This window comes from Phocoena sinus, chromosome 5 (genome assembly GCF_008692025.1).
Source record: "Phocoena sinus isolate mPhoSin1 chromosome 5, mPhoSin1.pri, whole genome shotgun sequence".
In the NCBI taxonomy this organism is placed as follows: domain Eukaryota; kingdom Metazoa; phylum Chordata; class Mammalia; order Artiodactyla; family Phocoenidae; genus Phocoena; species Phocoena sinus.
The window spans coordinates 45703142-45729370 of record NC_045767.1 but is presented as its reverse complement, the minus strand read 5'-3'; the positions used below and the strand labels follow the sequence as shown (position 1 = coordinate 45729370).

Below are 26229 nucleotides of genomic sequence, written 5' to 3'. Positions count from 1 at the left end.
GCTGGGCATATAATATACACTCAATAAATACTTGCTATATGATTAATTTTTTAAATACCTTAAATAATTGACATTTCATCTTTCTTCTACAAAAAAGTTTTAATAGGGGCTTCCCTGGTGGCGCAGTGGTTGAGAGTCCACCTGCCGATGCAGGGGACACGGGTTCATGCCCTGGCCCGGGAAGATCCCACATGCCGCGCAGCGGCTGGGCCCGTGAGCCATGGCCTCTGAGCCTGCGCATCCGGAGCCTGTGCTCCGCAATGGGAGAGGCCACAACAGTGAGAAGCCCGCATACCGTTAAAAAAAAAAAAAAAAAGTTTTAATAACAAAAAAAATCAAAACATAAAAACTGAGCCCTTAAAAGTCATCCATAATCATCATCATCAACAAGCCCTGGAATCAATTAAACTTAATAATACTAGCAAATTACCACAGATTGAGTATCTCAAGAAGTATAATCAAGATTTTAATCACAAGATAAATCCTACCTGCAATAGTAATACAAAGTGTTTACTTGCAAAATCCTGATTCTGTAGTCCACAGCATCCCAAGCACAAAACAGCCAGATTTCTTACTGTAGGATGAACACTTATTATTCCAGGAAGAATCTAAAATGAATTAGAAATTAAAATAATTTTGACTAGGATAAGAAATTTACAATACTATATTTTAAAAAAATGCAAATTTCTGTATGATTTCGCAGACCTACTTCATTTCCATGTAGTCTATTAACCCAAAAAAAGTCAACTTTTGGTTTAAAAAAAGGTAAATATTAAATCAGTAAAACAGAAGAATACAGTCAGAGCAAAATATAGTCTGATCATGAGATACCTTCCCTCCACCTGCCAAAACTGACTCAATGGCTTCCCAATGCTCATAGAAAAGATAAAACCCCTTAACATAATATATGATACACCTCATTGTGTAATCTTTCCCAGTATCACCTTATACCATGCTATCTCTTGCTCTGTTTATTCAATTGAGCTGATTTCAATGCCTCCCATTCAGTGCTGTCCACTAGAAATATAATGCAAGCCAAGTATGTCATTTAAAATTTTTTTAGTAGCCACATTAAAGTGAAAAGAAAAAGATGAAACTAATTTTAATACATCTTATTTTACTCAATATAGACAAAATATTATCAATACATCATGTAATCAATGTTAAAAAAATTGAGATTTGTTTTTAGCTGTGGCTTTTTTCATGTTTATAAAAAATTGAGATAATCTCTGTTGTCTGTACTAAGTGTTTGAAACCCAATGTAGTTTTACATTTATAAATATGTATAAATATATATATATATTTTGGACTAGATTTAATAGCCACAGGTTTTTAATATCCACATGTGGCTGGTGGCTACCATACTGAAGAGAGTAGGTCTAGATCATTCTTCCCTCTTTGTCACATAGTTAATGTCTACTCAAACATCACCTCAAGGTCACCTTCCATAAACAGATGAAATCTCATTATCATAAATTCACATATGACCATAAAGCTCTTCTTCATAGCAATTATCAATGGCATAAGCTTTCACTTGTTTATTTGATTGATGCCCCCCCTCACTTGACCGGAAGATCCAAAAAGGGCAGTCTATATGTGTTCTGTACACCATGTACACTGTATCCCCAGCACTGGGTGTATAGATGTTCAATAAATATTTGTTCACTTAATATATGATTTTTATTTAAAGCACAGTAATTTCATTAAAATATTATAACTCCTATATTTAAATACCTTGCTCATTTACATCCCTCTATAGTCCTCTTTCAATCTTTAGACCAGATTGTTTTTATATACTTAAAATCATTATGACCATTCAATTTTGTGTTCTTTCTTCCCTCAATAGTGTTTCCCCACATATATAAGTCTTCATATCTACTACTTCAATTGTGCAATTAATTATACCATCATTTATCATTCTCTTGCAATTAGAACCAGACATAAAGTATACAAGCAGAACTTTTTTTTTTTTTTTTTTTTTTTTTTATGCGTTACGCGGGCCTCTCACTGTTGTTGGCCTCAGTCCCGTTGCGGAGGACAGGCTCCGGACGCGCAGGCTCAGCGGCCATGGCTCATGGGCCCAGCCGCTCCGACGGCATGTGGGATCTTCCCAGACCGGGGCACGAACCCGTGTCCCCTGCATCGGCAGGCGGACTCTCAACCACTGCGCCACCAGGAAGCCCCCACAAGCAGAACTTTAAAAGTATCACTTTTCACTAGACATCTGCTTTGTTAAAAATAAAAACTAAATTCTAACGTTTAACAGATCTAGTTTTAATCAGCTCTGGACTGTTATAAAACAATAATTGGTTTTCTTTACTACATTTAGAAACTCATGACAATCCAAGAAACTAGATTTTAGATCACATTCATTGGCTGTTTTTCACTAATCCCAAGTAAAAACAATTTGGGGAGAATCCTGGAAGAGGTTGGATACATTCAAAATTTGCTTTGGATAAGTAGCACTATTAAAAAGAATACTCTAAAGCTGCATGTCTAATACTGTCGCCATTAACCACATGTGGCTACTGAACACTTGAAATATGACTAGTCCAGATTGAGATTGTGCTTTAAGACTTAGTATGAAGAATAGAATGTAAAATATCGCAATAAAATATTGATTAAATGATGAAATTATAATATTTGGGGTATACTGGGTTAAATATATTAAAATATATTAAATTAATGTATATTAGAATTAATTTCACATTTCTTTTTAATTTTTAAATGTGGCTACTAGAAAATTTTAAAGTTACATGTGTTTGCATTATATTTCTATCAGACAATGTGGTTCTAAAGGCTTGTGGTATTTATATCCCTCTGGTCAGTAAATGGAGATTACCTATGAAGGGTTACTTTAGTAAAGTCCTTAAATATATAATAATATATATAATATACATATTATATATATTATTATATATTTATAATATATATTATATTAATATAACTAATATAACATATTAATATATATATATTCTCAGTCTCTACACAGCGAAATTCTGGTACTTAATATTCCTTATGTACCTCAGCATTTCCTTACTATTCAAAAAATGAAGATAGTTCTGCATCTCTTTCCAGCATAAAATAATTTTTTCAAACTTTCTAAAGGAATAATTATAACTTATATACCAGGTCATTTACATGCATTATCTTAATCTACTCCTCACAATATGAAGCAGCCACTGTATTATTTTTTCTTTTTACCATTTATATTTATCAGATGTTTAAAATCATCTTTTCATTCTTTTGAACCCCAAGGAACATATTACTTATAAAATGATGAAGGTGCGAGCTAAAATAAAGCCTCAAAGTGCACCAACATACCAAAGATTCAATGATGCCATTCATGGTTGCACCTATACCTGTTGAAGTGCACATCTGTTTCAACAGTTCATAGCACAAAAATAAGACACTTCTGTAGTGTTTCAGCATCATTCTAAAATGAAAACACAAAATATTCAGCATTAGTAAAAATATATTCTGCCCATCCCCTTAAATGTTTACTTTCTCGAGGCTTTTTGTCCAAGATATGTTGTCTCTATACACACTCCCTGCACCTTATCCAGTCACAAAACTTACCATTTATAAGCTGGTTCAACTATTTTCTAAGTTTCAGGTTCATATATAAAACTGCCATAAGACATTTCCTCTTGTATGGTCCACAGGCTTCCCAAACTCAAAATGGCCAAAAGGGAACTAACCAATCATTACCCAAATTCCTCCTCCTGTGCTACCTCCATAAATTTCGCTGCCATCTACCCAGCTGTCCAAACCAAAAGACCTAGGATACATTCTTGACTCACTCTTCTCCTTGTTACTAATTCTTAAATACTTCTCAAATCCATCACTTCTTTCCATATCCACCATCATTATCTCGTTCAGACTGCACTCATCTCAATCCTACATTACTGTTAACAGTCTTCAAACTAGTATGCCTGCCTGCAATTCATTTCCTGAGTAACAGTGATCTTTATAAGACATAAATCTCATCTTTAGTGGTTCACCATGATCTTTGGGTAAGGGACAATTTTTAAAATATTGTTTAGACAAGGCCTTACATGAATTGGCCCTTAATTTCTTCCCCCCAGATTTATCTCTTATCTCTCCACCTCAATTCTTTAGTCATGTGGACCTGAAGTTTTTAAACACAACAGGCACTCTTTAACTTCTAGGCCTTCACACACATCATTCCATCTGCCTATAACATTCCCTTAACAACTCACTGAGGAGAGATGACACAGAGTGCATTAAAAACACAATCAAAGCCACTTGCCTGGGTTTGAATCCTGCCTCTACCATTTACTATCCGTATAACTTCAGGCAAGTTACTTGCCTTCTATAAAGTAAGGATAATTGTACCAATTCCGTTAGGTCATAATGAGAATCAAATGAATTTATACTTGTGAATACCACAAAAAAAGGATCCTGTAACTACTTGCTTATACTATTTTTATTAAAATCTCAAGCTGAAACATTTCTTTTGGGGAAGCCAATACTACCCTCTCCATAAAACCCCTATACTTACCTGAACATAGCATTTATTATACTATACTGTAATTATACTGTAATAGATTTATAACCCTTAAAGTAGGACAAATGAACAGATAAATGGTCAAAGCAAGTAAAGTTAAACAGATAATATTAATCATGATAGATCACCCTAGTTGAAATTTTCCTAATTCAGACCTGCAGTTTATATCATTTTTCAGTTTATATTTTCATTTTTCACTTTAAATTTGCTCCTCAAATTTAAGAGCCTATAATGATCCATTGACTTGGTCAAACAAAAGAAATAAGCTACTTAGCTATGAAAATAAAATTCAGGCATACCCATTGGGAAGCTAGGGTGTTAGAGCAGGGATATCTATGGCTGCAGAGCTCAAGGACATAACATAACTTACAAAACTCTCCAGTATAGTAAACTCTTCCCTATCCAGCATTCTCTTTATAAGAATAATCAGCACTTCCCAAACCAAAACTACAGTAATAAATGATGTTTACTACAAAAGGCAAGATCCTAAAAGACCTCCTGAATTAAAGTGAATAGCAAATATTATAGTAATTGATACCATTTTACCTTACATTAAAATAATATTCATGTATCAAATACAACTAAGTTAATTAAAAAAGACTGCTGAAACGAAGCTTTAAATGTTATTAGATATATAAGTTTAGTATTTCTTTTTTAAAAAATTTTTATTGGAGTATAATTGATTTACAATGTTGTTAGTTTCAGGTGTACAGCAAAGTGAATCAGTTACATATACATATATCCATTCTTTTTTTTTTTAAGATTCTTTTCCCATATAGGCCATTACAGAGTATTGAGTAGAGTTCCCTGTGCTTTACAGCAGGTTCTTATTAGTTATCTATTTTATACAGTATTTCATTTAAAATAACAGTTACTTAGCTTTTTCTAAAAACAAAAGAGTAATTAAACTTTAAAAAAATATGTGTATAATGGCACTGTTACTATAGAAATTCTTTTCCTAGCAGTGGAAAGGTCATGAGTCTTCCACAAATAAGAGAAAGATGCATTTTCCGTTTCTAAACCATTCAAGACAAACAAAACAGAACAAAACAAAGAGAAGGAAACCACTGGAAGGCAGGTTTCCTTGGCAAGGAAGAAAGACTTCAGATTCTAGGGATTAGCATGACAAGGGAGCAAATCAAATAAAGTCTTAGCTACAATAATTAAAGTTCATTAAAGCCTTTCGAAGTCCAAAATAGAAAGGAACAGGCAGAAAAATATTATTTTTGTATTAGTTCATGGTATTGTTAAAAATCCCTCCTAGGGCTTCCCTGGTGGTGCAGCGGTTGAAAGTCCTGCCGATGCAGGGGACACGGGTTCGTGCCCCGGTCTGGGAAGATCCCACATGCCGCGGAGTGGCTGGGCCCGTGAGCCATGGCCGCTGAGCCTGCGCATCTGGAGCCTGTGCTCCGCAATGGGAGAGGCCACAATGGTGAGAGGCCCGTGTACCGCAAAAAAAAAAAAAAAAATCCCTCCTAAGTGAACATATTCCAGCAGCTGAGTTAAGAAAACAAGGTTTAGTTGAGATGATTAACAGTAGCTGAAATTTAATATGAAAAATGTATCTATACCTTCTCTATGTGGACTTCTTTAATTTCAAGTTGCTCTGTCTCTTTCAATAGGTTTATTTTGGCATCTTCTAATGCTTTTATTTCTTCTTTTAATTCTGATGCTTGATTAAAATCCTGTAAGTTAATGCAATTTTCCAAAGCTGCTTTTGCCTCAATAAGTTTAACTTTTATTTCAGCCATCTAAGAAAAGATATAAATTGTGTAAACATCAAACAAAAACTATTAATGTGAAATCTGTAGCAAACTGAAGAGTATTATTTAAAACCATTTCAACCATCTAGAAGTTAAGCAGTCAGGTACATACAGAAAAAGTGGTAGTCTTCCTGAAACAGAGATTGGCAAATCTTTCAGACTGACATAATCTGATAACATTTTAGATACTCTTATATAGTTTAATAGTTAACCAATAATTTGACTTTGTGCAATTTTGAAAATGTACAAGAAGAAATAAAAGACTTGCGCAACTACAATATACTCAAGCATTTCTTTAATTTAGAAGACAATTACCTTGAGTTCCTTCTTTCTTGCATCAGCTGGATCATTATTAACACCAACAGTAACAATGGGTGCCCGAATCTCTGAGATAATTTCTGTAACCTGATAAGTTATAATTCAGAATACATGCTTTAATATGTTATATATCAGAAAAAGACATCTAACTGTTATACAAAACTCCAAACTGTATCCACAATCTCTTGAAAAATAGAGCAAAATATACAAGCAAAAATGGCACACATTCTATTTGCTAGACAATTTTAGAAAAAAAATGACCAAACAATACATCTGACTAAAAACTCTTAAGATTATGGGAAGGTAAATAGGCACATAGACACTGAAGATAAATTCTCTTTCATATAGTGCTTTAAAACAGAAAAAATGAAAAGAGCATCTAATCTTAGGCACCATAAAACTAAAATTTTCTGCCTAAAATCCTCAACTCCCTCCCTTGTTCAGCTCCAATGGAAGTGGAATATAAAACATTAGAATACTCTTTTATTCTTCCTTTGGGTATACAAGGCATAAATAATGACAGCAGATTAAACACTTTTCTTTCAGAGCCACTAGGCATTGGAGTTGGCCAATTCAGGAAAAAGCTGCATCCCAAAGGAAGGTACCTTAAGCAGGTGCTGGATAACCACTAACTGGGGATGTTGTAGAAAGAATTTATGTTATGTATATCTATATAAGGAAGGAGTGGAAAAGACAACCTTTGAATTAACTTGCAACTCCAAGGCTATACGATTTTATGAAAATCAACGATACAGGCCTCTCTTTTTGGGCTACCCCAGAGAAAATAACACTTGAATATAGTAAAATAACAGATAATATTTATTTCTGTATTTACCAAGCACTTTATGAACACTGCTTCATTGAACAATGAAAGATAAATTTCATTGTTATTCTTATTTTGCAGACACGTAAAAATTCTAAATTAAATAACTCAGGCAAAGCCACAAATCCAGAAAGCATCCACAGGGATTTGAACCCAGGTATGTATAAATTCAGTCGGCCCTCAAACCTTCTAGCAACCAATGCCTATATGTCACCTCTTCCCTAACCTGCTCCATTTCAAACTGATTCAACACAATGATAGGTACGGTAAAAGAAAGGAGATATTTTTTAAAATGTGTGTGTGAGAGAGATTTGGTTTTAAGAAGTTTAAAGACTTGATAAAGAGACAAAACTAAAACAAAAGCAATTAAAGCCAAAAGTACTGAAAAGAGAATAAGACAACCCTCAATGTTATTGACCAAAATCTTTTATTTCTATCAAGAATGAAGAAAATTACTTACAATCTGTGTTCTCTTATTATCATCTATAATCATGTGGAGCAGTCTCTCAACAAGAAAAGAAATTAGGGATATTGGGGTGGTGGGTAGAGTAAGAATCTCCTGTAAGATAGCCAGCAGTCGTTTCCTGCATTCAAAAAGAACTATTTTAATTTCAGTACAAGAGTAGAAACACATTATATCTCTAACATTTCACCTATTCTGCAGACTTAACTACAGACTTAATTTGTCTTCTTTTTTATATTTATCACTATAGGTACAAAAATATATGTACAGACTTTAGACCAAAATTCACGTTCTGAAAAATAATTTATAAATGGCCCTATAATCTTTCATAAATCAACATGATGAAATGACAAAATACCATAAGTGAATCAAATCTTTTAGACTGTATTTATTAGAGAGGACTAGTAATACTAATAGAAATTTTTAAGCAAAAACCTGCAATTTTATTGATTTATTCTGAAGCAACTGAATTAGAAACTTATATTTCCATATATACATATATTCATATAGAGAGAGAGAAATTAGGAGAAAGAAAGAGAGACAGTATATAAATATATTTCCTCTTACATACTCCATATATATTATATAAGAAGAAAGAGAACACTTCATATAACACTTTAGGGAGCTAGGTTAAATATATTTAATCATATTGTAACAAGACTATATTTCAACACATAAAATAAGAAGCGCAAATTAGAACAAGGGTTTACATTTAAATGTACCTTCCTCCTTCTTCATTGGTATCCAGAAACTTGATAATTAGAATCAATTGTTGACCTATAAACTCTTTTGTCATCAAATTGCCAATATAAGAAAAATCACCTCTCTGTTCTTCATTAACAACCGGAATGCTCTGAATATAACTAAAACAAGCACAATTAATAAGATGTAGAATCTGTTTAGAAACATTAAACATTAAACAGCTTCCCACTACGTCAGGTCATTTTCTGCTCATATCAGTCCAAATATATGGATATTTATACCATGTTATACTAATCCAGATCTACAGAGTAACTTCTGTGTTATTGTCATGAACTTCTGTGAACTTACTGGCTTGATTCAAAAGAATTTGGAAAATATATTTTCATTAAAGATTCAAATTTCCTATGGGAAATTTTCAAAAGGTACATATTTGTATCTCTCAAAATAACTAATTATTTCAATGTCACTAGTATTCTCAATTATAAAGTTCTAAATCCCATCTCCAAAATCCAATTATTCAGAAAGAGCTAGTCTTCCCTCATCATCCTTAATTAACCATTATTTTGTTTAAAAGAATAGTAGTAGAAATAGTAATTACATAAGTAATGCATGAATACAATGACCTTTTTAAAAAAATCAGAAAAATATAGATAGCTTCATGAATTTGTAGTACCATTGCTTAGGGGCCCTACTAATCTCTATATTGTTCTTATTTTAGTGTAGGTGCTACTAAGCAAGCACCATCAACTACCCTTTTATTTTTATTATCACTGCCCAAATTAAAGCCTTTTACAGCCCTCACCTAGATGACATTCAAGAGTCTACCAGAAGGTCTCCTTTTTTGTGTGGAACAAAAAAAGCTACTTAAAAACAGAATTAAGAGTTTAAGTAGAATTAAGAGTTTAAACCTATACAACTAGGTGCCTTTAGGTTGGAAGTAATATATGAAATGATAATCCTGATGAAAAATGTCATTTTAAATTGTCAACAAAAATCAAGTTATAAACACTGCAGAATAATGATAAATGAACTGACTCATAAAATGACAGACAAGAGTAAATAAAAGCTCATAAATTTCTGGCAATGATATTAGGACCTTCAAGGGCATCAGCCACCCTTTGGATTCTAGCAGGAAACTAAACAAAAGCTACAAAACTGATAATTATCAAAACCAATAAATCAGTAGTTACTGATTTCTGACAAGCTAAGAAACCTTCACTCACCTTTGAATCCCTCCTACTTCTCCATCCCAGCTTTAGCACAATGCATAGTATCAAGACTTTGAATTTATTTTTAAAAATACCTAAAGAGTAGTTGTTCCATTAATAATTACAAATCCTGAACTGCATAAATACAACTTAAAATCGACCTACCAATTTTAATTACCATGAAATCGTCTCTTTCCAACCATTTTTAAAGGTAGTCATTATAATGAAGAGACCACTCAAGAAAGTCTTTTTTTAAACTCTCTAAGAATTTAAGGTAGCTTTCTTAAAATTCTATTAGTGTCCCTTTTTCTTACTCAAATTTGATAGGCCTCATTTAACATCCCCGATTTCTCTCTTTATGTGAACACCTCAATTAACAGGAAATCATTTTGTATCAGCATTCTGAGTCACTAACTCTTCCTGCTACAAAATGTCTGAGAATACAGTTGAGATTATCAAGAAACAATTTTTCCATTTAATTTTGTTTCTGTTCTTGAGAAAACGAATCCTATCTAGTGACACTGCTCCAAAAAGAAAATCATCCTATTTCTTAAGTATTCTTTCAATAATTAAATATGATCTTTAAAGTTTTCCTTTTTATATGTGAAAAAAACAAGCTGATCCAAGTAACTTATTTCAAAACTCAAAGATTAAGTGACAAAGGAAATATAAGAATCCCTGACCTCTTAAAGTTAGAGGAACCAAGCTCTTTACATGTCAATTTTCAGTAACTAAGAATTAATCAATCTGTGAACCAGTCTTTGAGATGCTCACCCTCTTATTTAAATATAATATTTAACATTTCCTCATATTTTCTTATATTTTTTCAATCTTCTATGAGCACTTATTACTTTTATATAAACATATATTATTAAGCATTGCCTCAAAATTCATTCCTTTTGGTACATTTCAACATGGCCCAAACAGCATTATAATGAATACTCCAGTTAAATATTAAAGCCTGAAATAATTACCCTTAAAACTCTAAGTAGATTCCCACGTTTTTCATGTTACTATGAGCTCAAGCTATAAGTCTCCATATTGGCTCACATTTAAGATATTTATGGATTCAATGTTTTGCATACAAAATTCAAATACGTTCTTAGCTTTGCTCCCTAACTTATATGTGGGGCCATTATACACGAAAACAGGACACTATATTTTACACCAAGAGAATTCAGGCCCATAATCCATATTATATGTAAAGCTTTTTAAAAAATGCATCAAAATCATGACGTTAAAAATCTACACACCAATATCTATTGAAAAAATATATAACCTTTGGCCCAGCAATTCCACTTCTGGGAATCAACCTACAAAATCCCAAACATACATAAAAATGTAAAGAAAGTTTAAAACACCTTCATCAGTGAAAACTGAAAACACCCTAAATGTCCATCAACAGAAAAGTAAATTAAACATTACCACTGCACTATGGAGTGATAGGCTGTTATTAAGATTGCGATAGATTTGTACTGATATGTACCAATATAATGATCTCAGATAGTAGTTGAAAAAAACTGAAAATATGTAGAGTGTGTTATATTTTTAAAAACCATGCACTTACTATATGTGTATGTGAATGTAGAGAAAGAGGGTTGAAAGTGTATACCCCAAATTGTTTAGATGTTAACTCTAAGGAGATTAATGGGATTGAGGAATTAGGAGTAAGAGGAAATACCACATTTTTATTCTGTATGCTTCTGTATTTGAATTTTGACAAAAATGCATTCATGTTTTACTTGTACAATTTTACTTGTATAATTTTGCGGTACGCGGGCCTCTCACTGTTGTGGCCTCTCCTGTTGCGGAGCACAGGCTACGGATGCGCAGGCTCAGCAGCCATGGCTCACAGGCCCAGCCGCTCCACAGCATGTGGGATCTTCCTGGACCAGGGCATGAACCCACGTCCCCTGCATTGGCAGGCGGACTCTCAACCACTGCACCACCAGGGAAACCCTACTTGTATAATTTTAAAGTGAACTAGGTAGAAACTAGAGTAATTCAAATAATTTAAGAAAAAGATATTTTGAAAAAACTTTTTAAAAAACAAAAGCCAAACCGTAACAGTTTTAATTAATACTAAAACTGGCCAGAGGTCCACCCTGTCAGTTGGAAAACTATGGCCCATGCACCAGATAGAGCCTGCTGCTTGTTTTTGTACAGCCTGCAAGCTAAGATTTTTACATCTTTAAATGATATATATATATGTAAATATATGTGTAAAAATGTATACATGTGAAAATTATATGAAATTCAAATCTTAGTGTCCATAAAAGTTGATGAAAGATTGATCAGAAAACAATCACATTTATTCATTACATATTTTCTGTGGCTGCTCTTGCAGCACCACAGCAGAACTGAGTCGTTGCGACAGAGAGCATGGTCCACAGACTCTAAAATATTTACCGTCTGTCACTTAGAAAAAGTTTGCCAACCAGTTTCAAAGAGCAACACATCATCATCATCAACTTTATGAAGAAATGTTTATCATTACATCTTACCAGTTTTAAGGAAATGTCCCAAAACATATTGACTTTGGTCTTTCAGTATACTGACCAGCACAGGATATTCTTTAAAAAGACTCAATGTGTATACCTATTTATCCTTGCCTGTCCAAAAAAATGGTTTTCAACTTATTCTCAATCAAGCATTGCTTTGAGGGAGGGGGCTGGGAAGTTAATACATACAACAACACAAGTACAACACAAGTACATCCCAAACCAAAGAAAACAATTTTACCTCAGTAAATACTCAGCGTATACTACAGGCTCTGGCAAAATCTGCTCTAAAAATTCTTCACCTTCATCTCCTTTTGATCTCAAATATTCACAAAGGACACGCCAATACAAAGCAATTTCAGGAGTTAATTTATCTGCTGGAATCAATTTCCTTCATTTAAAAGGGAGACAAAATATATCTTAATATCCAATAAAAATTTGAACTGAGTAGAAAAGTGGGAATAAGCAGACTTGATTTATAACAACCATCCTTTTGACTGCAGAGTCATTAACTTATCCACACAAAAGAGAATGAAAATATTTAAACCAAAAGAGAAAAAAAAAAAAAAAATCAAATGAGCAAACACAATAGGGATCCACGCTGTTGGACTTTCCATGGTAAGCTAATGCAAAAATCAAAGTAACAAAACAAAACAAAAAACACAGCTAAAGTAGTCTATGATAAAGTAGTGAGTTCTAACACAAGGAGGAAAAAAAGGAAAAAAAGACATCCACCAGACTAAAGAAAAGACATGTACATAAAAAGTACTGATACAATCTTAAGTAATGCAGAAGAGAACTAATTTTAATTGCAGAGGTTCATCGGTATCATATTTCAAATAATGAATACTTTACATACCTGCCATCATTATTTTTACAGATTTCTGCGAGTTCATTAAGAGGAGTCACTGAAAATAAGGCATTGATAACAGAGACTGCCACTTCAGAAGAATTTTCCACATCTAACCGATGAAGCAACTCTAATATACTTCCTTCAGTGAAACGTAACCAGCCTTGGAGAAGATGCTTCTGCACTGCTTGTTTCACAGCATCTGTTAAGTCATTTGAAACACAGGTGAACAAAGTCTCTCTCTAGCTTCCATTTCCTATATTTTGTCTGTTTTAATTAACTCTTATCAGATCAATGTTAACTAAGTCAACATTTACTAGAAAAATGGGACCAGACAGAGGCAAAACAACGCATACTAAAGAAAAACTTAAAAGTACAATGATATTGTAAAAAGTGAAAAGTCACTGTGATGCTCACTTTCATATGAAAACGTAATAGGTCAGAACCAAATATACAACCACTACCACAGCCTAGAAAAATATTTTTGCATTCCTTCTCCCCCGAGTTCACTGGGCTTCAGGTACTAGTCTAGACTATATATAATACCTATTATTTTACTTGTTGCCTGACTTCATCCATTTATTACATGATTGATATGTGCAGTAGTGAATCATACAGGCATATGATTGAAAAACCTTATTCTTAGTTTTTAAAGTCATCCTAGTCATTAGTCCTTCAAACTCATGTTTTCTGGCTACAGCAAAATTAAGCCATTTTAACCTTCTCATGGGGTTTGGAAATTTAAAATATATCATTCTTCATATCATTGCTGTAAGTTGATTCTCCAGCTGTAACAAAGAGAAAAAGGGGGGGAAAAAAAAAACTAGAAAAATTATACTGGTCTGACCATTTCTAATTGTTTCAGATACACAGAACACATTCATAGGAGGATATACACAAAAGGGATAAGACAGCATTTTTTTTAAAGGAAGCGAAAGGGGTGAAAAAGAGATCCTGCCCACTTCTGATGTTATTTTTATAGCCTTAAGCTCTAGTTTCTCCATACATAAAACACAGAAAAATTAAAACAAACTGCTACTTCTAAGTACCAAGACCTTTAACCCTAGAAAATGTATTCTATACAATACACGTAGATAAACTTTGACAGGCTGTGGGAATGATAGGCTTACCTGACCTAATTTAGGACACTCTCCTAAACCTTTTAAATCTAACCTCAAAATCTACTAATGTTTTGTCTATAATGATATCTAACTTACCTGATCTGTCATTAAGACCTTGTTGAAGGAGCATTACTCTCTGAGCAATGGACATAGCTCTCATGTGAACCTTTTCAGCTAAAACCTTAAAGAGATGATAATAAAAAAATGGCCATTAAACTCAATATAATTTATTTATTTTATAACTAGTAATATCTCCTTCACCTAAGAAAATTATCCAGAATTTCCAAAAAAATTAGTATCTGGTAACACATTAATGCAATAAGATTCTACCTAAATTACCTACACTCTCCGTCCATAAAAATCTCAATTGAATTATTATGTGCCAAATATTTTTCAAAAGTATTTTAAGAGGGATTACGGCGGGGAAGATGGTGGAAGAGTAAGACGCAGAGATCACCTACTTCCCCACAGATACATCAGAAATACATCTACACGTGGAACAACTCCTACAGAACACCTACTGAACGCTGGCAGACGACCTCAGACCTCCCAAAAGGCAAAAAACTCCCCCACGTATCTGGGGAGAGCAAAAGAAAAAATAAACAGAGACAAAAGAATAGGGACGGGACCTGCATCAGTGGGAGGCAGCTGTGAAGGAGGAAAGGCTTCCACACACTAGGAAGCCCCTTTGCGGGCGGAGACGGCGGGTGGCGGAGGGGGGAAACTTCGGAGCCACGGAGGAGAGCACAACAACAGGGGTGCGGAGGGCAAAGTGGAGAGATTCCCACACAGAGGATCAGTGTTCACCGACACTCACTAGCCCAAGAGTCTTGTCTGCTCACCCGCTGGGGCCAGGGCTGGGAGCTGAGGCTCGGACTTCGGTCGGAGCGCAGGGAGAGGACTGGGGTTGGCGGCATGAACGCAGCCTGCAGGGGTTAGTGCACCACGGCTAACTAGAAGGGAGTCCAGGGAAAAGTCTGGACCTGCCGAAGAGGCAAGAAACTTTTTCTTCCCTCTTTGCTTCCTGGTACGCGGGGAGAGGGGATTAAGAATGCTGCTTAAAGGAGCTCCAGAGATGGGCACGAGACGCGGCTAACAGCGCGGACCCCAGAGATGGGCATGAGACGCTAAGGCGGCTGCTGCTGTCGCCACCAAGAAGCCTGTGTGCGAGCACAGGTCACTATACAACCCTCCCTTCCCTTCTGGGGAGCCTGTGCAGCCCGCCACTGCCAGGGTTCCGTGATCCAGGGACAACTCCCCCAGGAGAACGCACGGCAGGCCTCAGGCTGGTGCAACGTCATGCCAGCCTCTGCCGCCGCAGGCACGCCCCACACTCCACACCAATCCCTCCCCCCGGCCTGGATAAGCCAGAGCCCCCGAATCAGCGGCTCCTTTACCCCCGTCCTGTCTGAGCGAAGAACAGATGCCCTCCAGCGACCTACACGGAGAGGTGGGGCCAAATCCACAGCTGAGCCCCGAGAGCTGTGCAAACAAAGAGAAAGGTAAATCTCTCCCAGCACCCTCAGGAGCAGCGGATTAAATCTCCACAATCAACTTGATGTACCCTGCATCTGTGGAATACATGAATAGACAACGAATCATCCCAAACTGAGGAGGTGGCCTTTGAGACCAAGATTTATTATTTTTTCCCCTTTTCCTCTTTTTGTGAGTGTGTATGTGTATGCTTCTGTGTGACATTTTGTCTGTATAGCTTTGCTTTCACAATTTATCCTAGGGTTCTATCTGTCTGTTTTAGTTTTTCTTTTCCTTTTTTAAAATTTTTTTTCTTAATAATTATTTTTTATTTTAATAGCTTTATGTTATTTCATCTTACTTTATTTTACTTTCTTTTATCCTCTTTCTTTCTTTCTACTTTTTCTCCCTTTTATTCTGAGCTGTGTGGATGAAAGGCTCTTGGTGCTACAGCCAGGAGTCAGTGCTGTGCCTCTGAGGTGGGACAGCCAACTTCAGGACACTGGTCCACAAGAGACCTCCCAGCTCCACGTAATATCAAACGGCGAAAATCTCCCAGGGATCTCCATCTCAACACCAACACCCAGCTTCACTCAAAGACCAGCAAGCTACAGTGCTGGACACCCTATGCCAAACAACTAGCAAGACAGGAACACAACCCCACCCATTAGCAGAGAGGCTGCCTAAAATCATAATAAGTCCACAGACACCCCAAAACACACCACCAGACATGGACCTGCCCACCAGAAAGACAAGATTCAGCCTCATCCACCAGAACACAGGCACTAGTCCCCTCCACCAGGAAGCCTACACAACCCACTGAACCAACTTTAGCCACTGGGGACAGACACCAAAAACAACAGGAACTATGAACCTGCAGCCTGAAAAAAGGAGACCCCAAACACAGTAAAATAAGCAAAATGAGAAGACAGAAAACACACAGCAGATGAAGGAGCAAGATAAAAACCCACCAGACCTAACAAATGAAGAGGAAATAGGCAGTCTACCTGAAAAAGAATTCAGAATAATGATAGTAAAGATGATCCAAAATCTAGGAAATAGAATAGAGAAAATGCAAGAAACATTTAACAAGGACCTGGAAGAACTAAAGATGAAACAAGCAATGATGAACAACACAATAAATGAAATTAAAAATACTCGAGAAGGGATCAATAGCAGAATAACTGAGGCAGAAGAACAGATAAGTGACCAGGAAGATAAAATAGTGGAAATAACTACTGCAGAGCAGAATAAAGAAAAGAGAATGAAAAGAACTGAGGACAGTCTCAGAGACCTCTGGGACAACACTAAACGCACCAACATTCGAATTATAGGGGTTCCAGAAGAAGAAGAGAAAAAGAAAGGGACTGAGAAAATATTTGAAGAGATTATAGTTGAAAACTTCCCTAATATGGGAAAGGAAATAGTTAGTCAAGTCCAGGAAGCACAGAGAGTCCCATACAGGGTAACTCCAAGGAGAAACACGCCAAGACACATATTAATCAAACTATCATAAATTAAATACAAAGAAAACATATTAAAAGCAGCAAGGGAAAAACAACAAATAACACACAAGGGAATCCCCGTAAGGTTAACAGCTGATCTTACAGCAGAAACTCTGCAAGCCAGAGGGACTGACAAGACATATTTAAAGTGATGAAAGAGAAAAACCTACAACCAAGATTACTCTAACCAGCAAGGATCTCATTCAGATTTCATGGAGAAATTAAAACCTTTACAGACAAGCAAAAGCTGAGAGAGTTCAGCACCACCAAACCAGCTTTACAACAAATGCTAAAGGACCTTCTCTAGGCAAGAAACACAAGAGAAGGAAAAGACCTACAATAACAAACCCAAAACAATTAAGAAAATGAGAATAGGAACATACATATCAATAATTACCTCAAATGTAAATGGATTAAATGCTCCCACCAAAAGACACAGACTGGCTGAATGGATACAAAAACAAGACCCATATATATGCTGTCTACAAGAGACCCACTTCAGACATAGGGACACATACAGACTGAAGGTGAGGGGATGGAGAAAGGTACTCCATGCAAATGGAAATCAGAAGAAAGCTAGAGTAGCAACTCTCATATCAGACAAAATAGACTTTAAAATAAAGACTATTACAAGAGACAAAGAAGGACACTACATAATGATCAAGGGAGCGATCCAAGAAGAAAATATAACAATTGTAAATATTTATGCACCCAACATAGGGGCACCTCAATGCATAAGGCAAATACTAACAGCCATAAAAGGGGAAATTGACAGTAACACAATCATAGTAGGGGACTTTAACACTCCACTTTCACCAATGGACAGATCATCCAAAATGAAAATAAATAAGGAAACACAAGCTTTAAATGATACATTAAACAAATGGACTTAATTGATAATTTATAGGACATTCCATCCAAAAACAACAGAATACACATTTTTCTCAAGTGCTCATGGAACATTCTCCAGGATAGATCATATCTTGGGTCACAAATAAAGCCTTGGTAAATTTAAGAAAATTGAAATTGTATCAAGTACCTTTTCCAACCACAATGCTATGAGACTAGATATCAATTACAGGAAAAGATCTGTAAAAAATACAAACACATGGAGGCTAAACAATACACTACTTAATAACGAAGTGATCACTGAAGAAATCAAAGAGGAAATCAAAAACTACCTAAAAACAAATGACAATGGAGACACGATGACCCAAAACCTATGGGATGCAGCAAAAGCAGTTCTAAGAGGGAAATTTATAGCAATACAACCCTACCATAAGAAACAGGAAACATCTCGAATAAACAACCTAACTTTGCACCTAAAGCAACTAGAGAAAGAAGAACAAAAAAACCCCAAAGTGGCTTCCCTGGTGGCGCAGTGGTTGAGAGTCCGCCTGCCGATGCAGGGGACACGTGTTCGTGCCCCGGTCCGGGAAGATCCCACATGCCGCGGAGCGGCTGGGCCCGTGAGCCATGGCCGCTGAGCCTGAGCGTCCGGAGCCTGCGTGTCCGGAGCCTGTGCTCCGCAACGGGAGAGGCCACAACAGTGAGAGGCCCGCGTACCTCAAAAAAACCAAAAACAAAAACAAACAAAAAAAAAAAAACCCCAAAGTTAGCAGAAGGAAAGAAATCATAAAGATCAGAGCAGAAATAAACGAAAAAGAAATGGAGGAAACAATAGCAAAGATCAATAAAACTAAAAGCTGGTTCTTTGGGAAAATAAACAAAATTGATAAACCATTAGCCAGACTCACCAAGAAAAACGGCGAGAAGACTCAAATCAATAGAATTAGAAATGAAAAAGGAGAAGTAACAACTGACACTGCAGAAATACAAAAGATCATGAGACATTACTACAAGCAACTCTATGCCAATAAAATGGACAACCTGGAAGAAATGGACAAATTCTTAGAAATGCACAACCTGCCAAAACTGAACCAGAAGAAATAGAAAATATGAACAGACCAATCACAAGAACTGAAATTGAAACTGTGATTAAAAATCTTCCAACAAACTAAAGTCCAGGACCAGATGGCTTCACAGGCGAATTCTATCAAACATTTAGAGAAGAGCTAACACCTATCCTTCTCAAACTCTTCCAAAATATAGCAGAGGGAGGAACACTCCCAAACTCATTCTACAAGGCCACCATCACCCTGATACCAAAACCGGACAAGGATGTCACAAAGAAAGAAAACTACAGGCCAATATCACTGATGAACACAGATGCAGAAATCCTCAACAAAATACTAGCAAACAGAATCCAACAGCACATTAAAAGGATCAAACACCATAATCAAGTGGGGTTTATTCCAGGAATGCAAGGATTCTTCAATATACGCAGATCAATCAATGTGATACACCATATTAACAAACTGAAGGAGAAAAACCATAGGATCATCTCAATAGATGCAGAGAAAGCTTTCAACAAAATTCAACACCCATTTATGATAAAAACCCTGCAGAAAGTAGGCATAGAGGGAAGTTTCCTCAACATAATAAAGGCGATATATGACAAACCAACAGCCAACATTGTCTTCAATGGTGAAAAACTGAAAGCATTTCCACTAAGAACAGGAACAAGACAAGGTTGCCCACTCTCACCACTCTTATTCAACATAGTTTTGGAAGTTCTAGCCACAGCAATCAGAGAAGAAAAGGAAATAAAAGGAATCCAAATCGGAAAAGAAGAAGTAAAGCTGTCACTGTTTGCAGATGACGTGATACTATACATAGAGAATCCTAAAGATGCTACCAGAAAACTACTAGAGCTAATCAATGAATTTGGTAAAGTAGCAGGATACAAAATTAATGAACAGAAATCTCTTGCATTCCTATACACTAATGATGAAAAATCTGAAAGTGAAATCAAGAAAACACCCCATTTACCATTGCTACAAAAAGAATAAAATATCTAGGAAAAAACCTACCTAAGGAGACAAAAGACCTGTATGCAGAAAATTAAAAGACACTGTTGAAAGAAATTAAAGATGATACAAATAGATGGAGAGATATACCATGTTCCTGGATTGGAAGAACCAACTTTGTGAAAATGACTCTACTACCCAAAGCAATCTACAGATTCAATGCAATCCCTATCAAATTACCACTGGCATTTTTCAGAGAACTAGAACAAAAAATTTCACAATTTGTATGGAAACACAAAAGACCCCGAATAGCCAAAGCAATCTTGAGAACGAGACACGGAGCTGGAGGATTCAGGCTCCCTGACTTCAGACTATACTACAAAGCTACAGTAATCAAGACAGTATGGTAGTGGCACAGAAACAGAAACATAGATCAATGTAACACGACAGAAAGCCCAGAAATAAACCCACACACATATGGTCACCTTGTCTTTGATAAAGAAGGCAGGAATGTACAATGGAGAAAGGACAGCCTCTTCAATAAGTGGTGCTGGGAAAAATGGACAGGTACATGTAAAAGTATGAGATTAGAACACTGCCTAACACCATAGACAAAAATAAGCTCAAAATGGATTAAAGACCTAAATGTAAGGCCAGACACTATAAAACTCTTAGAGGAAAACATAGGCAGAACACTCTATGACATAAATCACAGCAAGATCCTTTTTGACCCACCTCCTAGGAAATGGAAATAAAAACAAAAATAAACAAATGGGACCTAATGAAACTTCAAAGCTTTTGCACAGCAAAGGAAACCGTAAACAAGATGAAAAGACAACCCTCAGAATGGGAGAAAATATTTGCAAATGAAGCAACTGACAAAGGATTAATCTCAAAAATTTACAAGCAGCTCATGCTGCTCAATAACAAAAAAACAAACCCAATCCAAAAATGAGCAGAAGACCTAAATAGACATTTCTCCAAAGAAGATATACAGACTGCCAACAAACACATGAAAGAATGCGCAACATCATTAATCATTAGAGAAATGTAAATCAAAACTACAATGAGATATCATCTCACACCAGTCAGAATGGCCATCATCAAAAAATCTAGAAACAATAAATGCTGGAGAGGGTGTGGAGAAAAGGGAACACTCTTGCACTGCTGGTGGGAATATGAATTGGTAGAGCCACTGTGGAGAACAGTATGGAGGTTTCTTAAAAAACTACAAATAGAACTACCATATGACCCAGCAATCCCACTACTGGGCATATACCCTGAGAAAACCATAATTCAAAAAGAGTCATGTATCAAAATGTTCATTGCAGCTCTATTTGCAATAGTCAGAAGATGGAAACAACCTAAGTGTCCATCATCAGATGAATGGATAAAGAAGATGTGGCACATGTATACAATGGAATATTACTCAGCCATAAAAAGAAACGAAATTGAGGTATTTGTAGTGAGGTGGATGGACCTAGAGTCTGTCATACAGAGTGAAGTAAGTCAGAAAGAGAAAGACAAATACCATATGCTAACACATATATATGGAATCTAAGAAAAAATAAAAATGTCATGAAGAACCTAGGGGTAAGACAGGAATAAAGACACAGACCTACTGCAGAATGGACTTGAGGATATGGGGAGGGGGAAGGGTAAGCTGTGACAAAGCGAGAGAGTGGCAATGGACATATATACATTACCAAATGTAAAATAGATAGCTAGTCGGAAGCAGCCGCATAGCATAGGGAGATCAACTTGGTGCTTTGTGACCACCTAGAGGGGTGGGATAGGGAGGGTGGACGGGAGGGAGACGCAAGAGGGAAGAGATATGGGAACATATGTATATATATAACTGATTCACTTTGTTATAAAGCAGAAACTAACACACCATTGTAAAGCAATTATACTCCAATAAAGATGTTAAAAAAAAGTATTTTAAGAATACAACTTCTTGTCTTTTAAGAACATGTCTATATAAGACATTGGACTTATTTACCTGATAAGCCAGCTTTCTGACAGCCTCTTTCACATCCTTGGTGCGCCCTACAATTTTTGGCAAAGTCTTTGCTGATGGCGCAATACATGATAACACTGCCCGCCTAACTTCTGGATTTGAATCATTTTCAATCAAAGTAGCATATGCTAAAAATAGAGCAATACATTTTAGTATGCTAACAACATATTATTTAGTTAGCCATAGTCATAGATAACCCACATTTTGATATTTAATCTTTAAAATGATAAAAATCATTTCTTAGTCTTACACATTTAACTTTAGCTGAAGATTTTTTTCTTCCAACATCCCTTAAAAAGGACAGAATTAGAAATTAGTCAATGGACTGGGCAGGAAGGCTAAAACTGAAAATAACCCTAAAGATCATGGAAAATCCATCATTCAGATTATGTCTTTGCTACTCTTTAAGATTTAGAAACAAGTCTAGGATGGAAGCCAGTTTATTTTAAACTGATATGGCTTTATAAAGAGCTCAGTATTTTGATTTTTAATGAATCCTAAAAAGAAATAACTTCTGATTTTACTCATTGAACAAAACTCATTTCCTGTATTTAAATATTTATTCACCTCTATTTCTCAGATTTTCCCATGCTTTATAATCAAGTATATGTTGACTACTAAACATATATGTTTTACATATTATTATGCCCCTCATTTAACACTAAAAAATAACAACTACCACCAGTTATCAAAATTATAAAGGTAGTAACAGGGACAAAGAGAAAAACAAACCAGAAGAGTTCCCAAAATAAACCTAGGCATATATGGAAAACTGGAATATGACTATCTTTATGAGCCCAGAGGTAGAGAAAGATTGCTTAAGTAAAAGAAAGTGCAAATCATACAGGAAGAGACTGGTAATTCTGACATGAGGAATTTCTGCCCAAAAAAAGACATAGTGAAGACAGTGAAATAATCCATCGAAAGCAGGAAGATCTAACAATTCATATAACCCAAGGATTTCCCTTCAGAATATATAAAGAACTCCAATTAATAAGACAAACCAATAGAAAAATGAGAACACGTTAATAGGCATTATACAGAAGAAACAAAATTGGCTGCTAAATATATGAAAAGATGCATAACAATGACATATGATACACACAACCTGATTAACAAAAATTTAAAAATCTGACAGTACCAATCACTAGAGAGGATATGGCTCAATGAACACGTTTATGCACTGTTATTGGAAATATAAATTGATAAATGTTTTGTAGAACACTTGTACCTCATCTAATAAAGCTGAATGCACATATCCCAACAAGTCCACCCTTAGATACATATCCTAGAAAAACTGTGCACCAGAAGCCATGTACTGTGTAAGAAAGTTCATAGCAACGACACTGTATTTTAAGAGGAAAATAACTGGAAACAACTAGAAGGTCCATCAATATTAGAAACAATAAAATTGTCTTACATTCATACAATAGAACAGTATATCAGTAATATATCAACATGGATGAATGTTACAATGAGAAATAATGTTGAGAGCACAGAAAAATATAGTATGATCCACAAAACATACAAAATGATACACAAAACTTAAACATTACTTAGAAGTATATACATGTGGTTAACTGTTTAAACAAACAAACAAAAGGGAACCCAAAATTCAAGATATTCGTTAATTCAGAGGGAGAGTGATATAACTAGAAAGGGACATAAGATAGGCTTCAGAGGTACTGATGATGCTCTATTTATTTTTAGGTTGGATGGTGGCTACTTGGGTATTTTTTTTAATCATATATTTTTACATACATGTATGTGTGTGTGTATATATAAACTATGCTCTTCCATAATATTTCATATAAGAAAATTCACCTGCTGAGAATTTAACAAAGTCAGTGAAACTGAAAAAGGATTTAAGGAGCTATACATACCATTAACCACCAGGCATTCATCATCTTTGGGATCCTGAAGGCGTGAAAGAGCAAGAACTGCCTGTATCCTTACATTTGGAATTTTATCTTTCAATCTAATAAGCATGGCTTCATTAATCTTATCAAACAAATCATCATCAATCTGGGCATTTTCTGGCATATTTCCCAAGAGCTTGTTTATGAGCTGGCATACTCTAAATCTAACTGCATTGCTGTTTGCTTCATGAGACTAAAACAGAAACAAAACAAAATTTATTCCAAGTCACATACCATTACTAAATAATGACATACCATTTGAATTCTATGTTTAGAATTCAAGAATTTATAGCAATAATTCATTCCTTGCAGAAAAACTATAATGCTACCTTGATCCATATATACATGCTAAATACACATTACACAACGTAAACGTCTCAAAATACACAGTCTAAAGTATCTGCTAAATTACAAGAGCATATTCCTCTTCGGAGGAACTCTTTACTGCTGAACTAGAGAACCCATTTCAAACAAATGTATGTAAGAACTGGTTTAGAATGGTCATTAAAAATTTAATGCTGGAGTTTTTAAAAGTTCACTTTTTAATCTTAATGACAGTTCTAATATTTCCTATAAAAGGCAGATTCGTTCAGACATTTTCTCAATTACCAGATATTCATTCTCTAAGATATACAAACTCCCATGGCCCTTTTAAAATAGTAAAATTTTCTACAATATTCCCTCGAAATTCTAGTTTTTGTATACCTTTAATAGAAAAGTAAACAAATAATTTAAAATGCCACCATCTTCCTCTTCTTCATCATCTTCCATATCTGATTGGTGAAATGAAGTAACAAACTTTGCTGCAAATTCTATTATCCTCTCCACAGCTGGTTCTCGTTTATAGACCACCATAGCATATTTAAGGTAATTAACAAACTCCTCATAAAAACCTGTTTTGTCATCCACCTGAAAGAGAAAAGAAACCCTTCACAAACTGCAGGGATAAAATCCTTTTTTCTCAACATTACTCTAAGACACTGAAAACACCAGCCCTAACGCAAACAAACTAAAATCATTATTTAGTAAACTCTCAATTATCCAAACCATCAAAGGGGAAATAAATTTGCACAAATTTCTCTCCAGAGAAATTTATTTCTCCCAGAAAGAAAACAAACATGAATTTTGACAGTGAAAGGACTCCTCTGATTTTTTTTTTTTTTAACACCCTTGAATTCTCAATATGATGCCTTGGTACCAGTTTAGTAAAAATCTGCTTCTTCATGAACAACCCAAAATCAACCACAGCTTTTGCATTTTACCGTATTACCCTTAACATTACACAGCAATTTCCTTTTGATATAACTCACATCCTACCTCATACCCTCAAGCCCTATACTGACTTACAATTTTTCTCGGACCTCAAGATAATTTATTCCCCCGAAATTCATGGTCCTATTCTTCTTGAGGCTTCATTTAAAAACGAAACAAACAATATTTACATGACTAAGAAGAGCCAAGTCCTAACGATTAATTTGCTAATTGGTGATTTGATACAATTTAACAGTGAGGCTAGGTTTACGTAATTAAATGTGGGCGGTGATCTGAGGGACAACACCGCGTTCAGGATCCACGCTGCGGCCCTACACTAGATGCCCGGTCGCCACGGTACGCGCAAACTCTTCTCCAAGTTCACCGCCAGAGGATTAACGGGCCGCTGGGAAGAGGCGGGGGAGGGGAGAGGGTGTGCCTCTCCGAACCAGGTCGTGAAAGTTAAGGAGGTTGGAGTCTTGGTGCGCGGAGTCGGGAAGGTCGCGGGAAGCCCCCGGGAGAGGCTAGGCCGAGCCGGGGAAGGGAGGGGCGGGGGCCCGGTGCCGCGGGCCGCATCGCTTACCGAGTGGTAGGTGCGGCTCAGCGCCACCACCAGCTTCGCCTGGTTCTGGTGCGGCTGCTGCGCCAGCTGGAAGGCCTCCTTAATCGGCAGCAGCCTCTTCTCCGCCCCCATGGCGCCGGGACCCTGTCGTGACGAAGCCTGTCAGCGCTCGGCTTCAGCTGGCCCGACTGACCACGGTCAAGGACTCCACAGGTATGCTTCAGTCTGCAGGCGGCCGACAGCCTAGGGCGTGATAACCGCCAGAACGTTCAAATAACTCCCGCGGGAGAAGGAAATACGCGAGACTATCGCGAGAGTTTAGAGCGGAGCGAATGGGAAGAGATGGGAC

At 36.1% G+C, this 26229-nt stretch overlaps 1 protein-coding gene and 1 pseudogene across 1 annotated transcript in view; both read right to left on the bottom strand.

The window, feature by feature from the left end:
* Positions 1–26164, bottom strand: part of NCAPG (non-SMC condensin I complex subunit G) — a 55447-nt gene extending 29283 nt beyond the window's left edge. Inside the window, exons 1-12 of the mRNA XM_032631894.1 lie at positions 25902–26164; positions 24773–24976; positions 24032–24260; positions 22131–22276; positions 14377–14461; positions 13169–13361; positions 12551–12700; positions 8621–8761; positions 7896–8019; positions 6610–6699; positions 6103–6282; positions 489–608 (exon numbers count right to left, since the gene is read on the bottom strand). Of these exons, the coding sequence (XP_032487785.1) occupies positions 489–608; positions 6103–6282; positions 6610–6699; positions 7896–8019; positions 8621–8761; positions 12551–12700; positions 13169–13361; positions 14377–14461; positions 22131–22276; positions 24032–24260; positions 24773–24976; positions 25902–26012 (1773 nt within the window). The 5' untranslated portion in view covers positions 26013–26164. The remainder of the gene's footprint in view (positions 1–488; positions 609–6102; positions 6283–6609; positions 6700–7895; positions 8020–8620; positions 8762–12550; positions 12701–13168; positions 13362–14376; positions 14462–22130; positions 22277–24031; positions 24261–24772; positions 24977–25901) is intronic.
* Positions 9241–9341, bottom strand: LOC116754891 (annotated as a pseudogene).
* Positions 26165–26229: the final 65 nt, after the last annotated feature.